This window comes from Geotrypetes seraphini, chromosome 19 (assembly GCF_902459505.1).
Source record: "Geotrypetes seraphini chromosome 19, aGeoSer1.1, whole genome shotgun sequence".
NCBI classification, from domain to species: Eukaryota; Metazoa; Chordata; class Amphibia; order Gymnophiona; family Dermophiidae; genus Geotrypetes; species Geotrypetes seraphini.
The window spans coordinates 15,136,170-15,155,626 of NC_047102.1; the positions used below are offsets into that span (position 1 = coordinate 15,136,170).

General features: G+C 44.0%; 1 protein-coding gene across 3 annotated transcripts in view; it reads right to left on the reverse strand.

The window, feature by feature from the left end:
• The window catches only part of ARNTL (aryl hydrocarbon receptor nuclear translocator like), an 84,635-nt gene that overhangs the window by 12,352 nt on the left and 52,826 nt on the right, over nt 1-19,457 (reverse strand). For 2 of the 3 annotated variants that reach the window (XM_033928831.1, XM_033928832.1), the window contains exons 10-16: nt 17,319-17,436; nt 12,247-12,396; nt 9,773-10,019; nt 9,486-9,592; nt 7,402-7,552; nt 5,148-5,236; nt 513-621 (exon numbers count right to left, since the gene is read on the reverse strand). In XM_033928831.1, coding sequence (XP_033784722.1) covers nt 513-621; nt 5,148-5,236; nt 7,402-7,552; nt 9,486-9,592; nt 9,773-10,019; nt 12,247-12,396; nt 17,319-17,436 — 971 coding nt within the window. The remainder of the gene's footprint in view (nt 1-512; nt 622-5,147; nt 5,237-7,401; nt 7,553-9,485; nt 9,593-9,772; nt 10,020-12,246; nt 12,397-17,318; nt 17,437-19,457) is intronic. The other variant, XM_033928833.1, reaches the window with a different exon arrangement.

Sequence of the window (19,457 nt, forward strand, 5' to 3'; positions counted from 1 at the left end):
TGATCCTCCAGGACAGGGTTGAGAACCACTGCTCTAGAAGGATGTTTTTAGACAATTTTTCAAAAGTTGCTACAGTGGGAATTGAACCCAGTTCCCTACCCATTCCTCTAACCATTAGGCCACGCCTCCACAATAGAGAAAAATAAAAAGAGAGAACAAAAGGAAGGATATGAATAAGACAATAGTAAATATTCCAACATAGTGATTATGTTAATCATATAACATCTAAATTGAACACAAAAGGAATACACCTCATGAGCAGAACAAAGAATGGAATTTACTTGCTGGCCGAATCAGAGGAATGCCTTGGCAAAGAACCAAGTCTTCAATGTAGATTTACATCTTTGGTGGGAAGGTTACAAAAGGAGAAAAACTGGCATCTGGTTCCAAAGGAAATCTTTCATGCAAAATTGTCTTTTCTTGGATTGCTAAAAATGATAATTTGCTACTCTTTCCGATATTTGTGCTTTGTCATAGAAATTGGTGAAGACTAGGATGCACTTCTTCCTTACCTTTGAATCTCCATGATTTCTTCTGCTATCATTCTCCCTATCTTCCCAGCTCCTGCTCTTGTTCCCCCAGGAATACCAGGTACAGTAGGAGGAGTTCTTTTGGTGCCACCTGCATTATTGATAAATTACTTATGAGACAATCCTGCATCTGTATATGCTTCTTTATATCATGAAACACAGAACAAATCTGAAAACTATACAGAGGGTAACACAGATGAATAATAATAATAATTTTATTTTATATACCGCCCTACCACATAGTTCTAGGTGGTTCACATACAGTGCTAAAATTATACAATCAATGAATAAAATACAATTTGCTAAAATACAATCAAAACTCCACAAAAAAGTACTAGCTATAAGATCAATATGCAATTTACCAGTCGATATTCTGGAACATCAGTTAACAAATTTGTCGAATAAATCAGTTTTTAGTAGTTTCCTAAAGGACCTATATGAGTGGGCCTGAGAAATAATGGTGCTTAGTCATAGATCCATCTTACCTGCCTGACAACCGAGCAATTTATTGAAAAATTGAAAAATCTCTTGTAACGACAAGGCTTGCTAGTCGAGAAAACAGATAAATATTGCCCTCGAGTAATTTTGTTAGGTTTGTATCGTTCAAAGCATAAAGGCAAGTAAATAGGAGCCATACCAAACAACACTTTAAAACAGGTACAACCAAACTTAAACAATATTCTAGCTTCAAAAGGCAACCAATGCGAAGACCCAGACATAGCTCCTGCAATCATATTTTACAGCCTTTGAAATTCCACACAATTTCAGAAGAGGGAAGAGATTTGATAGGCTATAAAATAGAGTATGCTCAGATCTATTTCTATAATTTTGTCATTTCAGTTTCGCCACAGTACGCCTGCGACTTCGGTGCACTCACGAATCTTAATCATTTTATCATGTTCTCCACATGACTCTCTAGTCGTGACTCATAGGGTATTTTCAGACCCCTGAGGAAGGAGTGTTGGGTCCGTACTCCATGTATGTGAGAGTCACTTCTTTGGATTACAATTTTATATAGTTTTTTTTAATAAACATTCCTGCACCTTGTACATTGCAATCTGCGATCTTTTTTTGTTTTTGAGGTTCGCCTTTTACTGAAGACCTGTTGGATTTTTCTTTTGTCATTTTTTAGACTACATTTTTAGCTTTGTGTCCTGATCAGTTTTACTGTGATAGAGGGCGGCTGTGTTTTTCTCTCATTGTGTGCAGAATGTTTTGTCCTGCTTCTACTTCCTCCTCCTCCACCCTTTAGTGGTGTAGCCAAACCTGATTTTTTTTTGGCGGGGCCTGAGATTAACCTGGTTGGGCACAAGATGGTGCAAATGTTGACATCGCCTCTCGTTCTCCTTTCATTGACCTGCGCTCCTGTCACTGACTGGGTGGTACTATGTTCAAAATAGAAGAGCCCTGGCTATGCTCCTGCCATCCACATGTGACCCGTGGAACTCGTTTGCTAGGTCTAGAAGTGATGAGCGTGGAATGAGAAGCTCAATTATGTAGCTAGAAGGGCAGTTTCAAGTTAAGCTTATCTCTCAACATACTAAATGTGAACAAGAAGCTTTAATGCTTATCTTAACACAGAATTATTTATACATTTTAAAGGAGTGAATCATTTTAACTGCAACATTGCATTGCATCTTCTCACTAAATCTTAGAAATGTTCTGAGTTTTAAAGGTGGCTTGGAACTAATACTCAGTGTTTCATAGCTGCTAGGAGTCAAGATTTATTTATAAACAATTTTGGAACCCAGATGATAGCAATCGGAACTGGGATTGACAGCAGTTAAAGAATAGAATGGGAATGGTGGTTGAAGTGAATTGGGGCGGAGATGGAGGTGGGTATGGAGAGGGATAGGGATATGATGTATTCCGGAAAGGCATTTAAGATCTGGTGTTAAATGATCATAATAATTACAAGTCAAAGATCTTGATGTTTTTTTGGAGTGTGTTTCTGTTTCTCTCTATGCTTATTTTTATCTCTATTTTGTTTACTTTAATTATTATTTGAATTCTATCTTTAAATTATTTATTTATTACTTGTTGGAATATTTCATTTCTATCTCTATCTCTGTCTTTATATTTATATTTTTACTTTTCATACTGTTTCTTCAGGTACTTTAGTTAGATTGTGAGCCTTTGGGACAGTTAGGGAATTTCCAAGTACCTATCTTATTTATTTGTATTTATTGTATCTTTAATGTATCATTTTTGTAAACCGCTTAGAAACCTCACGGTTATTAGCAGTATATAAGAATTAAATTAAATTAAATTAATTTAGATTATTTTTTTCAGTTCCTCTGTATTATGTTATCATTTAGTGTTAACCAAGTCGAGCTCCATTTTGGTTGATGACCCGGTTTATAAAACTCGGGGCTCCTTTTACTAAGCTGCGATAGTGTTTTTAGCGCATGCGGAACTGCCGCGCGTGCTAAACTCACGCTACGCGGCTAGAACTAACGCCAGCTCAATGTTGGCGTTAGCGTCTAGCGTGCGCAGCAATTCAGTGGGCGCTAAGCGTGTGCTAAAACCGCTATCGCAGCTTAGTAAAAGGAGTCCTAAGTTGTAGATTAGACTAGATTATGTGTATTGTTCAAATCCAGTAAATATATACCACCTTAGTCTTTACTCGCAGTGCAAAGGCCTCTGACAAGTCATGTTTTCAGGATATACCTCCATTAAATGCAAATCGCTCATGCATATTTGTTAGTGAGGTCTTGAACTAATAATGCAACATATGGGGAGTAGCTACATAGAAGAATATCTGTCTATTTCCTACTAGGAACACGATAGGGTGAACACTGAAAGATAAAGGACAGATAACTACAATGAATGGGATATGGTATAAAGGCACATGAGTGTATGATACTAGTTTTATGTGTGTATAAAGTAACATGAGTGCATTGTGACATATAGAGTAAGATGGATGTACTGTATAGAGAATGACACAGTGGCGGTTACCCGCGGCTAGCTGCGTTTAGCCGCGGGTAACCCGCCAAAATGGTGACCAAAAAAAATGGTCACCGCAAGTTCGGGGACAAGGCTATTCACCGCCCCGTGGGGCGGTGAATGGTAGCACGGGGCGGTGAACCATCTGGAACACGAGGTGAACGAGCAGCAGCCCACTCTCTCCCGCTGGCCGGCCGACCATGCATCTCCCTCCCTCCCTTCTTTTCCCTTACCTTTTCTTGTTAAAACGCGCGTTTTCTATAAGGCTAGGAGCTGTATTACAGCCGGAGCCTTCAAGTCAAGTCGCGTTGCACACTGGAAAAAGTCTCCTCTGACGCAACTTCCTGTTTCCGGTTGCATCGGAGGAAACTTTTCTAGCCGGCAACCTGACGTGACTTCAAGGCTCTGGCTGTAATACAGCTCCTAGTCTTATAGAAAACGCGTGTTTTAACAAGAAAAGGTGAGGGAAATGCACGGCTGGCCGGTGGGAGGGAACTGCTGGACCGCGTGAAGGGTGCTGGGGATGGGGGGATGGAGAGGAGAAGACGCTGAAGACGGGGATGGGGCCGGGGCGGTGAAAGCGACAACAGGGCGGTGACGGGGTGGTGAAGGGAACGGCAGAGACGGGGACGGGGCGGTGAAAGGGACAGCGGGGACGGGGCGGTACAGAGGATGGTAGTCCGGGGACGGGGCGGTGACAGGGACATAATTTTTCCCCGTGTCATTCTCTAGTACTGTATATATAGGGTGAACATGGTTATATAGGGTGGGGACAGTGGCATAGTAAGAGGGGTGCGGTCTTCCCTGGAGCACTGGCACCCCTCCTGCTCTATGCCTCGTGTGCCCCCTTCCCGTCTCTCGTACCTTTTTATTTTTGGTGTAAGTAGCCATCACAAACTTGCCACATTGGCTGCTGTTCTCTCTCTAACATCACTTCTGCAAAGGAAGTGACGTCAGACAGCGCCAAAGCCGACGGGGGCAGCAAGTTCGTGGTTGCTCGTGCCGAAAAAAAAGGTACAGGGAAAGGGTGCACGCATGTGTGTGTATGTGCGGTGGGTAGGGAAGGTGTGTACATACTGTATACTTACAAAAAATAAAATTTTTAACCTCTCTAATCCTGCACAGTACTGTAACACCTTTACATAAGCTCCTGCATGGAAAACAATCACAGAAACACCCAAACTCTGAATTGTAACACTATTACTGAAGCCCATGTATGTTCATCTTCCCTGCTCCAAAGGCTTGTCGTTATAAAACTTTTTTGGACAGGACATTTGCATTTCAAGCAGGGAAGATGAACTCCTGGATATGCCCTTTGATTGTTCAATCTCAATCTTATTTTAAATTGAAACTATTGAAACTTATCTATTTGATAAATACGAATGTTACTCTGTAACAATATATTAATGATGTCGTTTTTAAAAAAAAAAATAGGTATATGTATCTTATTGAATTGCATTACTTCACTGAAATGTTTCAGTTTCTTTTGCTGTAAACCACCCAGAACTACTGGTAGGGCTGTATACAAGAAAATAAATTATTATTATTATGTAAACTGCTCTGAATTGATACGCGGTCTAGAAGCTTTCAATAAACAATAAAGAAAATGCAACCTCTTTGGTGGCCCTTGCGGAATAGGAGTGAAGATAAAAGACATACAGGGATATTTACCTTCTCCAGACTGCAACACGCTGTCCATACTATGAGGAGAACCTGCTAGTTGAGGAAAGGCTGGGTCTCCACCATCAAGTACACTGGTGCTGCAGGTTTAAAGACAGCAAGAGAAACAGATGCCAAGTAAAAAATAAATAAATAAATAAATTCAAAGGTGGATGATAATTAACAATCAAATGTTTTCAATATGGTCCTGGGTTTTTGGCTATTTCTGATATTTATGGGAAATTTGCATACAACTAAAACAATTAACTGTGCTGAAAATCTCATGCGTCTTCAACCGGCGTACAGCGCTCGAGCTGTTAGAATGTCCCAAGTCCTAATGTTTCCATGCTGCACCACAGTAGGAACAGTAAAAAGCGATTTCCAGGCTCATCTAGTGGCTCAGGGCCAGATGCACAAAATTCTCCGATGGCATACTGATGGTCGCTAAAGCAGTTTGGTTTAGCGACCGACAGAATTTGCTGACCATAATCTCAAAACGGTTCACCCTGTCGTTTTCTATGCGGTTGTACATTCTTCGATTCTGGCATGCAAATGACCTCATTACTATTAAAATTAGGTCGTTAATATTAAAACTAATCATCTGACTGATGGCCTAACATTGCGTGCCATAATTGGATCAGTAATACTGACCCCTAAAAAATGACAGGAATCCCGGGATACACAGGGAGGAGCCTAAGGCCCTGATTGGCTCATATGCCTTGGGCAGGCTCGAATGCCTAAGGTCCCTGCCCTGACACAGGCGGGTTTTGTGGCAGCAGGAGGGAGTGGGCATCCCTCCTGCCTCTATTTTGGTTCCGGGGTTGTCGGGGGAGAGGGGGGGAGGCGCTTGTATTTCTTTTTTTTAATGGGGACTGATATTGTGCATGTGTAAAACACACAAACAACATCTGTAGCATTAAAAAATGCATATCTCCTTGAGAGAGGCATATAGAGATATGGTTGGCTATAGGGTAAGCCAGGTGTATACCTGGCAGGGCCTCCGTGTGTGCGGATCGCCGGACTTGATGGACCGAAGGTCTGATCCAGAGATGGCGCTTCTTATGTTCTTAAAAAAGAAAAAAAGCCCCAACAGCAGCGTAGCAGAAGGCTGCTTTGGGGCTTCCCCTGCCACTCAGCTGTTCAGGATTCCCCAAATTGGCTCTGCACGTGCAAGAGCCGGTTTCTAAGCGAGCGATCAGATGGGATTATGACTGTCCTCTGCAAAACTCATTTGCATGGGTAGCCATTTGAGCATTGATCGCTGTTTAGAAATCGGCCCACAGTGACCCGCACAGTCTTAATGTCCATTTTTAGTAGCCCTCAGTGTCACGGTGAAATCTTCATGGTTCAGTTCTTAGATTAGCATTTACAGACCTGTATCTTCATCAATAAAAGCAGCTTTAAGGTCCATGATGCAGAAGGCACCATGGTATACAGTTATCACTGCAGTGACCACATGATGTAAGGGAACTGGAGAAAATTCCCAGGTACAGTACTTGTAAATGAAGGTTTATGACACCATGAGCCTAACGCTGCTTCCAAGTGGAAAGAAAAAAAAAAATGTCATTTGAGCTCAGCTCCAAAGTGCCTTCCCTAGACCAGTATTTCTCAACTTGATCCTGGAGAACCCCCTTGCAAGTCAGGCTTTCAGGACATCCACAATGAATATGCATGAAAATAATTTTCATATAATGGAGGCAGTGTATGCAAACCAAGTTTATGCAAATTCAATGTGGATATTCTGAAAACCTGACTGGCAAGGGGGTTCTCCAGGACCGAGTAGAGAAACACTACCCTAGATCATGAAGGCCTTAGTTTACTAAAAGTGAAGTTTAATAACTGGATTCAGGTCTGCTTTCAGATAATGTTGATGAAGGAATGCAGAACCATCTTTAAAAGTAAACCAGGTTTTGCAAAAAGACACAAAAAATTAAGCTGGCAATTATGGGACATAAAGTATAATAACTAGGTAGCCAATGCAGGGACCTGTGACAGCCTTGTGAATATGATAACAAACATAAAAATACAAATAATGTAAAAATCTAAATTTGTGAATTTCCATGATCTGTTTACTATATTTTCACATTGGATTATACATTTGCATAAATCGAGAATGCACTGAAGAGCCATACAAATCAACTTGCTAGCGATTTTTCCATAGCAAAGCTGCTTGTAGAAAAAGTTGCAAAGCAATGATTATCCCTGAAACTAAACTACACCTCTTTATTGAAACTGTGTAGTTTTAGCATGTAGACAGAGTACTTACGAAACAACAGTGTTGGTTGAAACTATATATTCTACTTCTTTGGTCCAAGGGTTCATGAAACTGAACCATCGACTGCTCAGTGTTATAAAAGAGCCATCTTTAGTTTTAAACTTGTAGCAATTGGTCGTTATTTTTTCTCTTGTCTGCAAGACTGAAAAGAATAAAAGAATATTAAGAATGTGATAACAATTTCTTTGCTAACAAATCCTGACAGAATGTAGGGGTTTCAGGTACTAATCCTTGTCCCATAGAGCAATAATTCTGTGCTTTCTTTAACCACCATCTCTGCCTGCAAGTTGAGGTGACCGGGGTCCAGAGAATCAGTAGTATTTTCCCAACAGTATATTTTTCTCAAAAACAGAGTAGAAAGCGGCAGGTTATGGTGGAAAAAAATCTGTATTGCTTCCATATCTCCTTATCCCCTTCTCTCCACATGACATGAAGTGTGTCCAGTGTTGGTTAGACAAAAAAGGTAGACTGATTCTATGAATGCTTTTGAAATGGGTTTGACCCTCGAGGTGCCTCGATTACTTGAAATGAGTTAATGCTGTGGTCAGGGTATCATTGTACCTGATGTTCTGTGGTTTCCAGCCCACACCCATGCAGTAAACTGCGTGAAATATAGTATCAAACCCTATGTAATGAACTATTTTAGGTATTTTAAAAACGGGTGTAAAAACATGTTAATTGTTTTACTAAATACTTAAGATGAAAATTCATGTGAAGCGCTCCATCCCCCAGATTTTAAAAATGGCACCCAAATTTGCATGTGACCTTGAGATCCACACATAAACAAATTAGTTAATGGAGTCATTAACAATCAATAATTGGCTATTAATAAATTATTGAGGTTAATTGGCTCTAATCTGTATCTGCTTGCAATCTATAAATGATCTGCACCCAAACCCTCTTGTGTGCAATCCATAAAGGGGCGTGGTGATGGGAGGCATGGGTAGGTCAGGAGCATTCCAAAGAAATATGCGCAGTGTTCCAGAATTTGGGGACTGTGTGCTGGGATTTATGCTAGGTTTCAGTTGGTGTAAGTCCACCTGTTCAAAGTTAGGCACCGGAATATGCGTTAGATATAATTCTATAAAGAGCGCTCAGTCCGGAGAACCCTTTATAGACTAGCACTGAATGCAAATTTTTTGCTGGCGTTTACTTTTTGGCGCTGTTTACTTATGCAGAGGTTAATGCAGCAGATAACACAATCGGAGTTCTAATTAATGCATGGTAATACAGTTGAGCAGCCGCCTAAGAAGTGGCCGCCGATTGCGAGTCAATCGCATACCGGTGTCCGATACAGAATCGCATCTAAGTTGACGCTCAAATGCTTTACCCCCTGATTTTCTAACCCAGGGGTAGGGAACTTCGGTCCTCGAGAGCCGTATTCCAGTCAGGTATTCAGGATTTCCCCAATGAATATGCATGAGATCTATTTGCATGCACTACTTTCAATGCATATTCATTGGGGAAATCCTGAAAACCTGACTGGAATACTCTCAAGGACCGGAGTTCCCTATCCCTGTTCTAACCAGTGCCGGTTAGAGCAGTGATTCCCAACCCTGTCCTGGAGGAACACCAGGCCAATCGGGTTTTCAGGCTAGCCCTAATGAATATGCATGAGAGAGATTTGCATATGATGGAAGTGATAGGCATGCAAATTTGCTTCATGCATATTCATTAGGGCTAGTCTGAAAACCCAATTGGCCTGGTGTTCCTCCAGGACAGGGTTGGGAACCACTGGGTTAGAGGATCGTGCCTGATCGCAAAGATAGGCGGCTGAAATGTAGGACGGAAAACCCTGGCCTACATTTCGGGGGGGGGGGGGGATCCTGACAGTAGACACAGCTTGCCATCAGTTGATCGCGGCAAGGGAATCCCCGATTAGCTGAGCCGGTAGGACTCCCCTATGTGTCTCTGTAGATGAACTTTTTTATTTTTAGAAACATGTGTCCCGATTGGATTGGCCTACAATTGGGACACTGTTTGGAGAATCCGCACCCTAAATGTTTTGTGTTTAATTTGCCTTCCAAAAATTTTCATACTTCTAAACATAAGAAAACAAATTCATATACTTTTACCTTGCTTATGACAGTCTGCAAGATGCCCTATATCATCTTGGTGAAAATATTCATAACAAGACGTTCCTAAAAGTTCTTGTGGTAAATATCCCAAAATAGCCGTTGCCCTAAAATGTGAAAATAATAACAATTATATTTACTTTTCATAACCAGTTTTTAAATAGGAAACCATTTCTATACATTTATTTTTTGTCCTTACTGCTCAGGTTTGTAAAACTAAAGTTATTACAGCTTTTCTATAGCAAAAAGTGAATAAAATTTTTTTTTAAATGTTTTGAAAGCCTCACCTCTGGTCCACGAACACAAATTTTCCATCTATCGCATGCCGAGAAACATATTCCGTAGATTTCACTCTAATTTCACCGTTGACGGGTTGTGGAACTATGTGAGGATGTAGGCGTCCGATTGCGACCAGACAGCTCAGGTTGCAGCCTTCGTTGTCTGGCTCATTGTCTTCATCCAAGCCCATCTTCGTAGGTGGCCAACTTTTCAAATATCCTGTACTATGTATAGTGCAAAAGCTTTTGCGGTCTGCTGTAAAACAAATAGTGTGGGCATCATAACCAATGCTTTTGAAGGATGTTGCTGCATACGTGAACGTGGGCTATAGGAAAAAGCAGCCTATGGCATGAAAATGTCATTCCTTCAGCTCTAGAATGTTGCTACTTATGATTTTAAAGGGTTTGAGGCTTGTACAGATGAGGACGGAGCTTAGGCACTGGTGGAATGAGGCATTATGACATCACAATCTGAGCTCTAGAATGTTGCTACTTACGATTTTAAAGTGTTTGAGGCTTGTGCAGAAAAGGACAGAGCTTGCAGGAATGGGGCAGGGCCAGAGCTCATGGGAATGAGACGGGTATACTGAGATCCCGCGGGGATGGGATCAAATTTGTCCCCATGTTAGGTGCCAGTTAGGTGCTTATCTGTACTAGGAGCTATTGTGTTTAACTGCAAGGGAATTAGACATGGGTAGGGCATAGATGGGCCATGGGCGTGGCTAATATGTTATAATGGAATCTTGGTACGAAGATGCCATTATAGAGTTGGTGCTAAGTGTAGGGTTACCATATTTAAAAAAAGAAAACCTGGTACATGGCCTCGCTCCATTCTGCCCCAGCCCTGCCCGGTTCAGCCTCTAGCCCCACCCAATTCTGCTCTAGTCCCGCTTCATTCCACCCTCAAGCCTCGCCCCAGGAAAGTCTCCTTTCTTTGCGACAAGCTCTGGCTGCGTCTGGAGGGCCTGAAGCATGCGTGGATGCATGTGACATCATCGTATGCTCAGAGGCACTCCAGATGCAGCCAGAACTTATAGGGCAGGGGTGCCCACACTTTTTGGGCTTGTGAGCTACTTTTAAAATGACCAAGTCAAAATGATCTACCAACAATAAAATTAAAAAAAAACCACAAAGCACACTATACGCATAGAAAATGTTAATTATCATTCCTATTCCGGGGTTTTTTCAAAGAGGTCAGGGCAGATGATTCTATGCACTGTCACCTCAGTAACAACCATACAAAAATAAACAAATATACCCCCTCCCTTTTTACTAAACCACAATAGCAGTTTTTAGCGCAGGGAGCTGCACTGAATGGCCAGCGCTGCTCTCGATGCTCATAGGCTCCCTGTGCTAAAAACCGCTATTGCGGTTTAGTAAAAGGGGGCCATAGTGCAAAATATAGACAGCAGATATAAATTCAGACACATTTTGATCACTAAATTTAAAATAAAATAATTTTTCTACCTTTGTTGTCTGGTGATTTCATGAGTCTCTGGTTGCACTTTCTTCTTCTGACTGTGCATCCAATCTTTCTTCCCTTCTTTCAGCCTGTATGCTTCCTCTCCTCCAGACCTCATTCTCTCCCCCAACTTTTTCTTCCTCTCTCCCTGCCCTTTCTTTCTCCCTGCCTCCCTTTCTTTTTTCTCTCTTCATGTCCCCTTTCTTTTTTTCTGTTTCCCTGCTTTCCTTCGGTCTCTCTGCCTGCCCCCTTTCTTTCTCCCTGCCCTCCTCCAAGCCACTGCCGCCACCATTGGGGAACAAGCCCCCAAGCCGCCGCCGCCATTGGGTAACAGGCCTCAAAGCCACCGCCGCCCCAAGCTCTCCCTGCTTCCCTGCATTGAGCCGACCAGCATTCCTCTCCCCGACGTCAATTCTGTCGTCAGAGAGGAAATTCCGGCCCAAACAGGCAGCGATTGGCTGGCCCGAACTTCCTCTCCAATGGTAGAATTGACGTCAGGGAGAGGAAGGCTGATTGGCCCAGTAGATCGCTAAGGCAAAGTGAGTCTATCATGGAGCCCGGGATGGGCTCCGCGATCGACTCACTTTGCCTTGGCAATCTACCGGTCTATCATTATCGACCTATTGGGCACCCCTGTTGTAGGGGCTTTCCAAACCCCAGACAAATGCCGGGTTTTGGAAAATCTATCTGGGAGCCCAGACAGTCCTCTAAAAAGAGGACATGTCCAGGTATTCCTAGACGTCTGGTAACCCTATGCTAAGTGCCCGGCCTTGGGGTGCCTAAACCAAGGTGCCAATTTTTAGGGTTCCCCTGACAATGAAATGGAAATGTTTGCAGTGGCCACTATCTCAACAGCTACATAAATCACCTTACTAGGCACACAAACAAGTGCAAACGGGGGAATAAAAATGTTTCCTCGCCATCCCTAAACTCAGCTGTTGAGTTATTTTGGAAGGTAATTTCCTTGTTTTGTGTACTGCGTTCCACGGATTTCTCATTAAAGTGGACAGACCTTTCTTACCTTTTTTCTTTGAGCAGGTAGATGGAAAGTCCTTCTCCTCCATTTTCACCGACGGTCTATTGCATTTCATTCTGCAGAAGAAGGAACGCCTTGCACCAGAGCATAGCCGGGACGGCCCTGGTGTGATGTCAGTTTTAACTGGCAGGCCAGCTGCATTTAATAGTAATAATAATAATAATTTAAGCAAATCTCAAGTGCTATAAGCAGTAAAAATTTAGAAACTTTCCATATCACAAAAAAATTTGAACTGTAAAAATGTAACTCTTCCTAGGGGTATTTCAATGTGTTCAAATAACTATAATCTGCAGTAAGTAAAACACGCCTTGACTTAAAAGCTGTCGCATGTATTATGCAATTTTGACTATAGGCTACATAAGAACATAAGAACATAAGCAGTGCCTCCGCCGGGTCAGACCATAGGTCCATCCTGCCCAGCAGTCCGCTCCCGCGGTGGCCCAAACAGTTCACGACCTGTCTAAATCACCAGAAGGGGCCCCCATGCCTCCTTGGTTTCCTAATTGAGTCCTATCTTCCTATCAAAGTCCTAGCCCTCCGGTCTTGCACCTGCACGACCTGGTTGGGTTTCTACATTTATTTTCTGGTTAGCTTTCTCAGTATCCCACGATCCCTTTATCCCTCAGGAATCCATCCAGTCTCTGTTTGAATCCCTGTACCGTACTCTGCCTGATCACTTCCTCCGGTAGCGCATTCCAAGTGTCCACGACCCTCTGGGTGAAAAAAAACTTCCTTGCATTCGTTTTGAACCTATCTCCCTTCAGTTTCTCCGAATGCCCCCTCGTACCTGTTGTCCCCTTCAGCCTGAAGAATCTGTCCCTATCCACCCTCTCTATGCCCCTCATGATTTTGAAGGTCTCTATCATATCACCCCTGAGCCTCCTTTTTTCCAGAGAGAAGAGCCCCAGCCTATCCTCCAAGTTTCTGGGATTGGAGGAATCAATTACATCGTTTATTTGTATTTGAGAGTTTGGAAGTTCGACGTTCGCCTAGAAAAACTCATCTTTTTATGGAGGTTTGGGATCCCTTATATTCAGAATCTTTCACCAAGAATAAGAAGTTTGGTTATTAATGATTTAAGATGAAGTTTAGGTGATCTAATTACATTCCAAATATTTATTTTATTTCTTTATTTTTGTTAGCTTTCATCCGGGCTGGTGGATTTCATCTGGAGGGGAAGGTAGTGGGGTAAGGGAGGGAAATAAGGGGGTGTATAAAAGAATGGTTTAGTTCAGGGGTGTCCAACTTTTTGGCTTCCCTGGGCCGCATTGGCTGAAAAAAAATGTTTCTGGGGCCGCAGAAATGTGCAAACGCTGCAGCAAGACAGAGGAGGGAGTCAACAAGACGGTAAACATCTGGGGGCAGCAGAGGAAAACACTGCATGGCCCTTGACCGGGGCTGCACAAAATACTTCATGGGGCCGCAGGTTGGACACCACTGGTTTAGTTCATATGGAAATTTAATTTGGAGGAATGATATAAATATGTATGAAATATTATTATTGTGATTCTTATTGTAATGGATATATTTCTGTATTATCTCATTGTATTTCTTATTTGATTCTTATGCGGTTTACAATAATTAAAAAAATTACAATTAAAAAGAAGTTGAATAGAACTAAAAGATAAGCTAATAATTAGAGACACTATAATGATCTAAATCAAAGGTCTCAAACTCAAACCCTTTGCAGGGACACATTTGGAATTTGTAGGTACTTGGAGGACCTAAGGCTCCCGGGCCTATTCTGATTGGCCCAGGCACCTTAGGCCCCACCAGTAGGCGGAGCTTTGGGACGGATGGGCCAATCCAGCCTCATTCCGTCGTTGGCTGCCTGCCGGACAGGCGGGTTTGGCTCCCGTCTGTCCGGCCAACTACAGAAAGGTACAGGGAAGGGGGGTGGGGGTGTATGGGGGTCGGCCATGGAGGTCGCGGGTCGGCTGGGGGGGCGGTCGGAGGTTCTTGGGGGGGGGCGGTCGTTGGGGGGAGGGGGGTTTGCGTCGAGGGCAGGAGGGCCTGGGATCCCTCCTGCCCGTAATGTAGTGCGGGGTGGGGGTAGGGGGTCGCCGTGGCCAGGAGGATTTGGGCTCCCTCCTGGCCCGAACAACTAGGGGGGGGGGGTCGCCAGGGCCAGGAGGACTTGGGCTCCCTCCTGGCCCGATATTGTCGGGGAGTTGGGGAGTCGGCGGGGCAAGAGGGCTTGGGCTCCCTTTTGCCCCGATCGTGTTGGGGAGTCAGGGGGGGGGGGCAAGAGGGCTTGACCTCCCTCTTGCCCCGATCGTGTCGGGGGTGCCGCGGTTGGCTGGGGCAAGAGGGCTTGAGCTCCCTCTTGCCCCGATCGTGTCGGGGAGTCGGCGGGGCAAGAGGGGAAGCAGCAGGACACCGGTAGGAGCTTCTACATGATGGGGGGGGGGGCGGGGGGCGGTGGGGGTGCGAGCGGTCCTTCAGGGTGGGGGTGCGTGCGAGCGGTCTTTCGGGTGGGGGTGCGAGCGGTCCTGCGGGGGGGGGGATGAATCGGACGTTGGGGGGGGCATCAGGCTTTCAGGGTGGGGACAGGACTTCAAGGGGGAGAGGAGAGTCGGGGCGGGCGAAAGAAGAGTCGGGGTGGCCAGAGGAGAGTCGGGGCGGGCGAATGGAGAGTCGGGCAGCATGCACGGTATACGGGTGTGCGCGGTATACAAAAATTTCTGTACATAAATTTGTGTTTTCCGCGCGCAATACCCGTGTGCGCGTTTTACACGGGTGCGCGTTATCTACGTGAAAATACGGTAGTAGTTTGGTTTCCTGCTCCACATTTCACTTTTTAATCCAAATTCTAGATCTTTTCTGTCTTGATGGTATATTTAGATTAATGTCTTACTACTACCATTTATCATTTCTATAGCACTGAAAGGCATATGTAGAGGTGTATATTTAGCATTCAATAGATGGTTTCTAAAAAACCTCCATGCCCGTGACCCTGTCTCCCAGGCTCTAGCGTTGGCTCACTGGCTGCCTGTAGCTAAACATTGTGTCTTCTAGGGCCTGATGCTAGTGTTCAAATCCTTGCATGACATGGCGCCGGCCTATGTGATGGCTACACTTCCTCTGTATGTGCCAAACCGGTCCCTCCACTCCCAGGATGAAATACGCCTCAAAAAGCCCCCCGATCGTACCCTTCAACTGCAAACTGCCAAACGACGGTCCTACTCCCACTTCAATACTGAGCCACTGGAATCGACTGCCATCACAGATCAGATCTCTTGAAGGTCTCCTCAGTTTCAGAAAAGCAATAAAAACATACCTCTTCATCTGACCCCCCCCTAACCGCCTAGCGTGGGTTTAGCGTGCACTAAAATTCTGTGTGCGCTAAAAACGCTATCGCAGCTTAGTAAAAGGAGCCATTAGTAAAAAGAAGAAAAAAAAAAAAAGATAAACGATAAACGATGTCTTTACTAGTTAACAGGGCAAAGTGGTGAATGAATTAGGGATATCAGAAATATAAAAGAAAAAAATACCATGCAAAGATAGGAAAGAGAACAACACTTGCACAGCAAGAATCAGCAAAGCAGAGAAGCAATCAGTCAGCTACAATGGGCTCCTTCAATCTGGGTGCTGCCAACTAGGCCACCAAACAATAAGAAAAAAAAAATGCCCTATATTTCTGAATGGAAGACTGAGGGGAGGGGGGAGGGCAAAGTATTCCAGAGATGTCATCATGCCACAATGGTGCTCCAGATGGGGCACTGAGCTGCTGGTAGAGGATGCTAAAGCAGAAGAGGCACCGGTAAGGAGAAGCGGCACGGGTGCTGGCTAAGTGCCTACAGGACATGCCTCTCACCATGAGAGGTATGTCCTGTAGGCAGTCAGCTGATGCCAGCACCTCTCCTGCGTCCTGCGGCACACCCGGAATCTTGCTGCGGCACACAATTTGCGATACACTGCTCAAAATGGTCCTTTACGTTAGGGGGCAGTAGGCCCCTATTACCACCTAACGTAACTTTTTTAATTCGTGTTAATCGGTGTGGAAATGGCCTTAGGTGCCACTGGACGCTTCTGTAGACACGATTCTCATCAAACATAGGTGTTGGTAAGGGAGGCCTGCAAAACCTAGCCTGAATTACTGGCACCTATGTTAGACCTAAACCCCGATTCTCTCAATGGCACCTAGGCATGATTGACACATGACTGGCGCCGTATTTGAAGGTGCTGGTTGATGTAGGCACCATTACTAGAAACCAGCCCAGAATGTCTTGTGAATTCTGAACAAGAAGAAGGAGGACCAGGGAAACCTGTGAACGGAAAAAACGAATAGGGACATAAGGGACAGTAAGAGTGGCAAGATAGGATAGAGTGCCAATGCACTGCTGATTCTTAGGAAAAGCAACTTAAAATCTGTTTTATTACTTGGAATCTAGCTAGGTACTTGGGATCTGGGTTGGCCACTGTTGAAAACAGGATACTGGGCTTGATGGACCCTTGGTCTGTCCCGGTATGGCAACTCTTATGTTCTTATGTGAGCCAAGTATAGGACAGTCAAGCCATTGTGACATCACTGCTGAGCTTGGCTCTTAGGCATTGGTGGAATGAGGCATTATGATGTTACAATAGCAGCTCTGGAATGTTGCTACTTGGGTTTCTGCCAGTTACTTGGGACCTGGGTTGGCCACTGTTGGAAACAGGATACTGGGCTTGATGGACCTTCAGTCTGTCCTAGTATGGCAACTCTTATCTTCTTATATGAGCCAAGTATAGGATAATCAAGCCAGGGCTGTACAGGGGGATGGGAGGGAGGGATAGAAAGATGCTGCACAAGGGGATGGGTGAGAGGGGAGGAAAAATGCTGCACATGGGGGGGGGGTAGGGAAAGAGGAAGAAATGGAGTGGAGGAGAGAAAGGGAGAAATGATGGTTGTATATGAAAAAAAAAAACAAAAAAAAAAACAACGACATCCCTGAAAATAAGCCCTAGTGCATTTTTTTAACCCAAAATTAATATTTCGGGGAAACACGGTAGTATACTTAAGAAATAGAAAAAAAATGTTAAAATTTGCCTAATATTCAAAATGAAACGGTTCTCACTTTTGGCATCTATGAGTCTTTCCCGGGGTGCTGTGTCTGATGAAGAAAGCTGTTCCTTCACTTTGGCAATATCTTTTGGATGAAGGTAGTCAAACAAGCTTTGGCCAATCAAATCATTCTGTAAAAACACATCCACAGATTAATTAAATCCTACAATAAAGTGCTCATCCCAGGTTAAGAGGCAGTATAGAGGAGAAAAAAGTTCTGTAACACTAGAAAAAGAAAAAAGAATCAGGAATCCAAAGAACCAGAAGTAACTTGAAGAAAGTTCATTCAACTTAGATACTGTGTCCAACGTGGCCATGTTCCGCCATCACAGCAATAAGGACTAAGGCCTAGATTTACTAAACTCACCGAGCTGGGCAATCTGTGACCGAGTCTTGCCGGGCGACCAATAAACTACAGAGTTCTCATGCAAATGAAATGATCGGACGCACGCCCCACAGCGACCCCCACGGATCGCTGCAGAGTGATCCAGACGCATGTGGAGACCATCCTCTTTGTCTGTAGATGTGATCCGCGCATGCACTTGTTCTCCGCAAAAGCTTGAGGTCAAAACGAAAGGGGCGGGGGGGAGGGGGGCTGCACTCACTGGTCCCACGAGTGGACTCATTTCAGTGGAACAGAACATGCTTTGCAGCCAGACTGAAACAACATGGAATAGAACATGCCGTAGGGCAGCCCCGCTTTAAACCCGCAGGTTGAAACCATGGGCTCGCAGAGAGGCAGGGCGGCAGAGAGCAGGGAGATTTCAGGGCGGCAGAGAGCAGGAGAGTTGGCAGGGACAGGAAGTGACTGGTCCTTTTTGGACTGGCAAGCCCAATCGGTGTTCCTTCTTCTGTTTAGTGAATCGCTGCCTTCCTACTTATGCATGCCATTTCCCCTCATTTGCATGTGCGGATGAGATTGGGTGCGGATCGGGTTGGGAAATGCTCGCAAACTGGTCAGGACACAATCGGTGAGCTTAGTGAATCTAGCCCTAAGACACACCTGCCACTTCCTCAGAGCAATGTTATCCAGCTCCTGCTCACAGGAAGACACCGTGGCAGTGCTTGTGTGGCACTTTGTTCAGGTTACCTCTGGTTCTCTGGATTCTTGGTGCTGTTCTCCGTTTATATTTTGACCACGAATTTGGTTCAATCACATACTCCAGCAAAGAGTAGCTACGAGTACCGAGACAAATGCCAATAAAAAGTCATGCATGCTAATGAGTAGTACGAGCTAAATGCAAAGATGCCCATTATATTCCTTTGGGTGTTTTAGCATTTAGCGTGCAATAAATCAGTTGGCGTCCCTTGATGAATTTCCCCCTTAGTATGGATAGTCATCAAATAAAGCGTCTGCATTGGTGCATAATGTTTTGCACATCAGTGCTATGAATTTAATTAGCAGATATTACCAACATCTCAGCAATTAGTGAAAGAAAATTAACTGGTTCCGAACTATTTTAAAGAAGGGACTGTACTTTTCCCGCTGCTCAGACCACGGGTACAAGTGGATCGATTTTTCATTCTGTCAAAAATTACAAAGACCAGGGGACATTCGATAAAGTTACAGGGAAATACTTTTAAAACCAACACAAAGAAATATTTTTTTCAATTAGAAAATAGTTAACCTCTGGAACATGTTGCCAGTGGTTATGGTAAGAGTGGATAGCATAGCTGGTTTTAAGAAGGATTTGGACAATTTCCTAGAGGAAAAGTCCATAGTCTGTAATTGGGAAAGACATGGGGGAAACCACTGCTTGCTCTGGATCAGTTGCCACTTTTGGGGGGTTTTGCCAGGTACTAGGAACTTGGATTGGCCACTGTGAGGACAGGCTACTGAGCAATTTGGACCACTGGCCTGACCCAGTAAGGCTTTTCTTATGTTCTTAGTTGAATATAACATTGTGAGCCAAGAACAGTGGATTTATGGCTATGATAAAGAATTTCAGCAATATAATGGGTTAATCCCGCAGAATAGGTGGCTGGTAGCATCTACTGTAACAAGCAAAGTAATCAGGAACCAGCAGCACGGTTTCAGCTGAAATCATAGAATGATTAAAATTTCTCTTGCTTTGGTTTTAGCAAATAGAAATTAAAGCAATCCAGGTTTTCCAAAAATCGCTCTCCCCCTTCAGCTCTATTTGTCTATTTT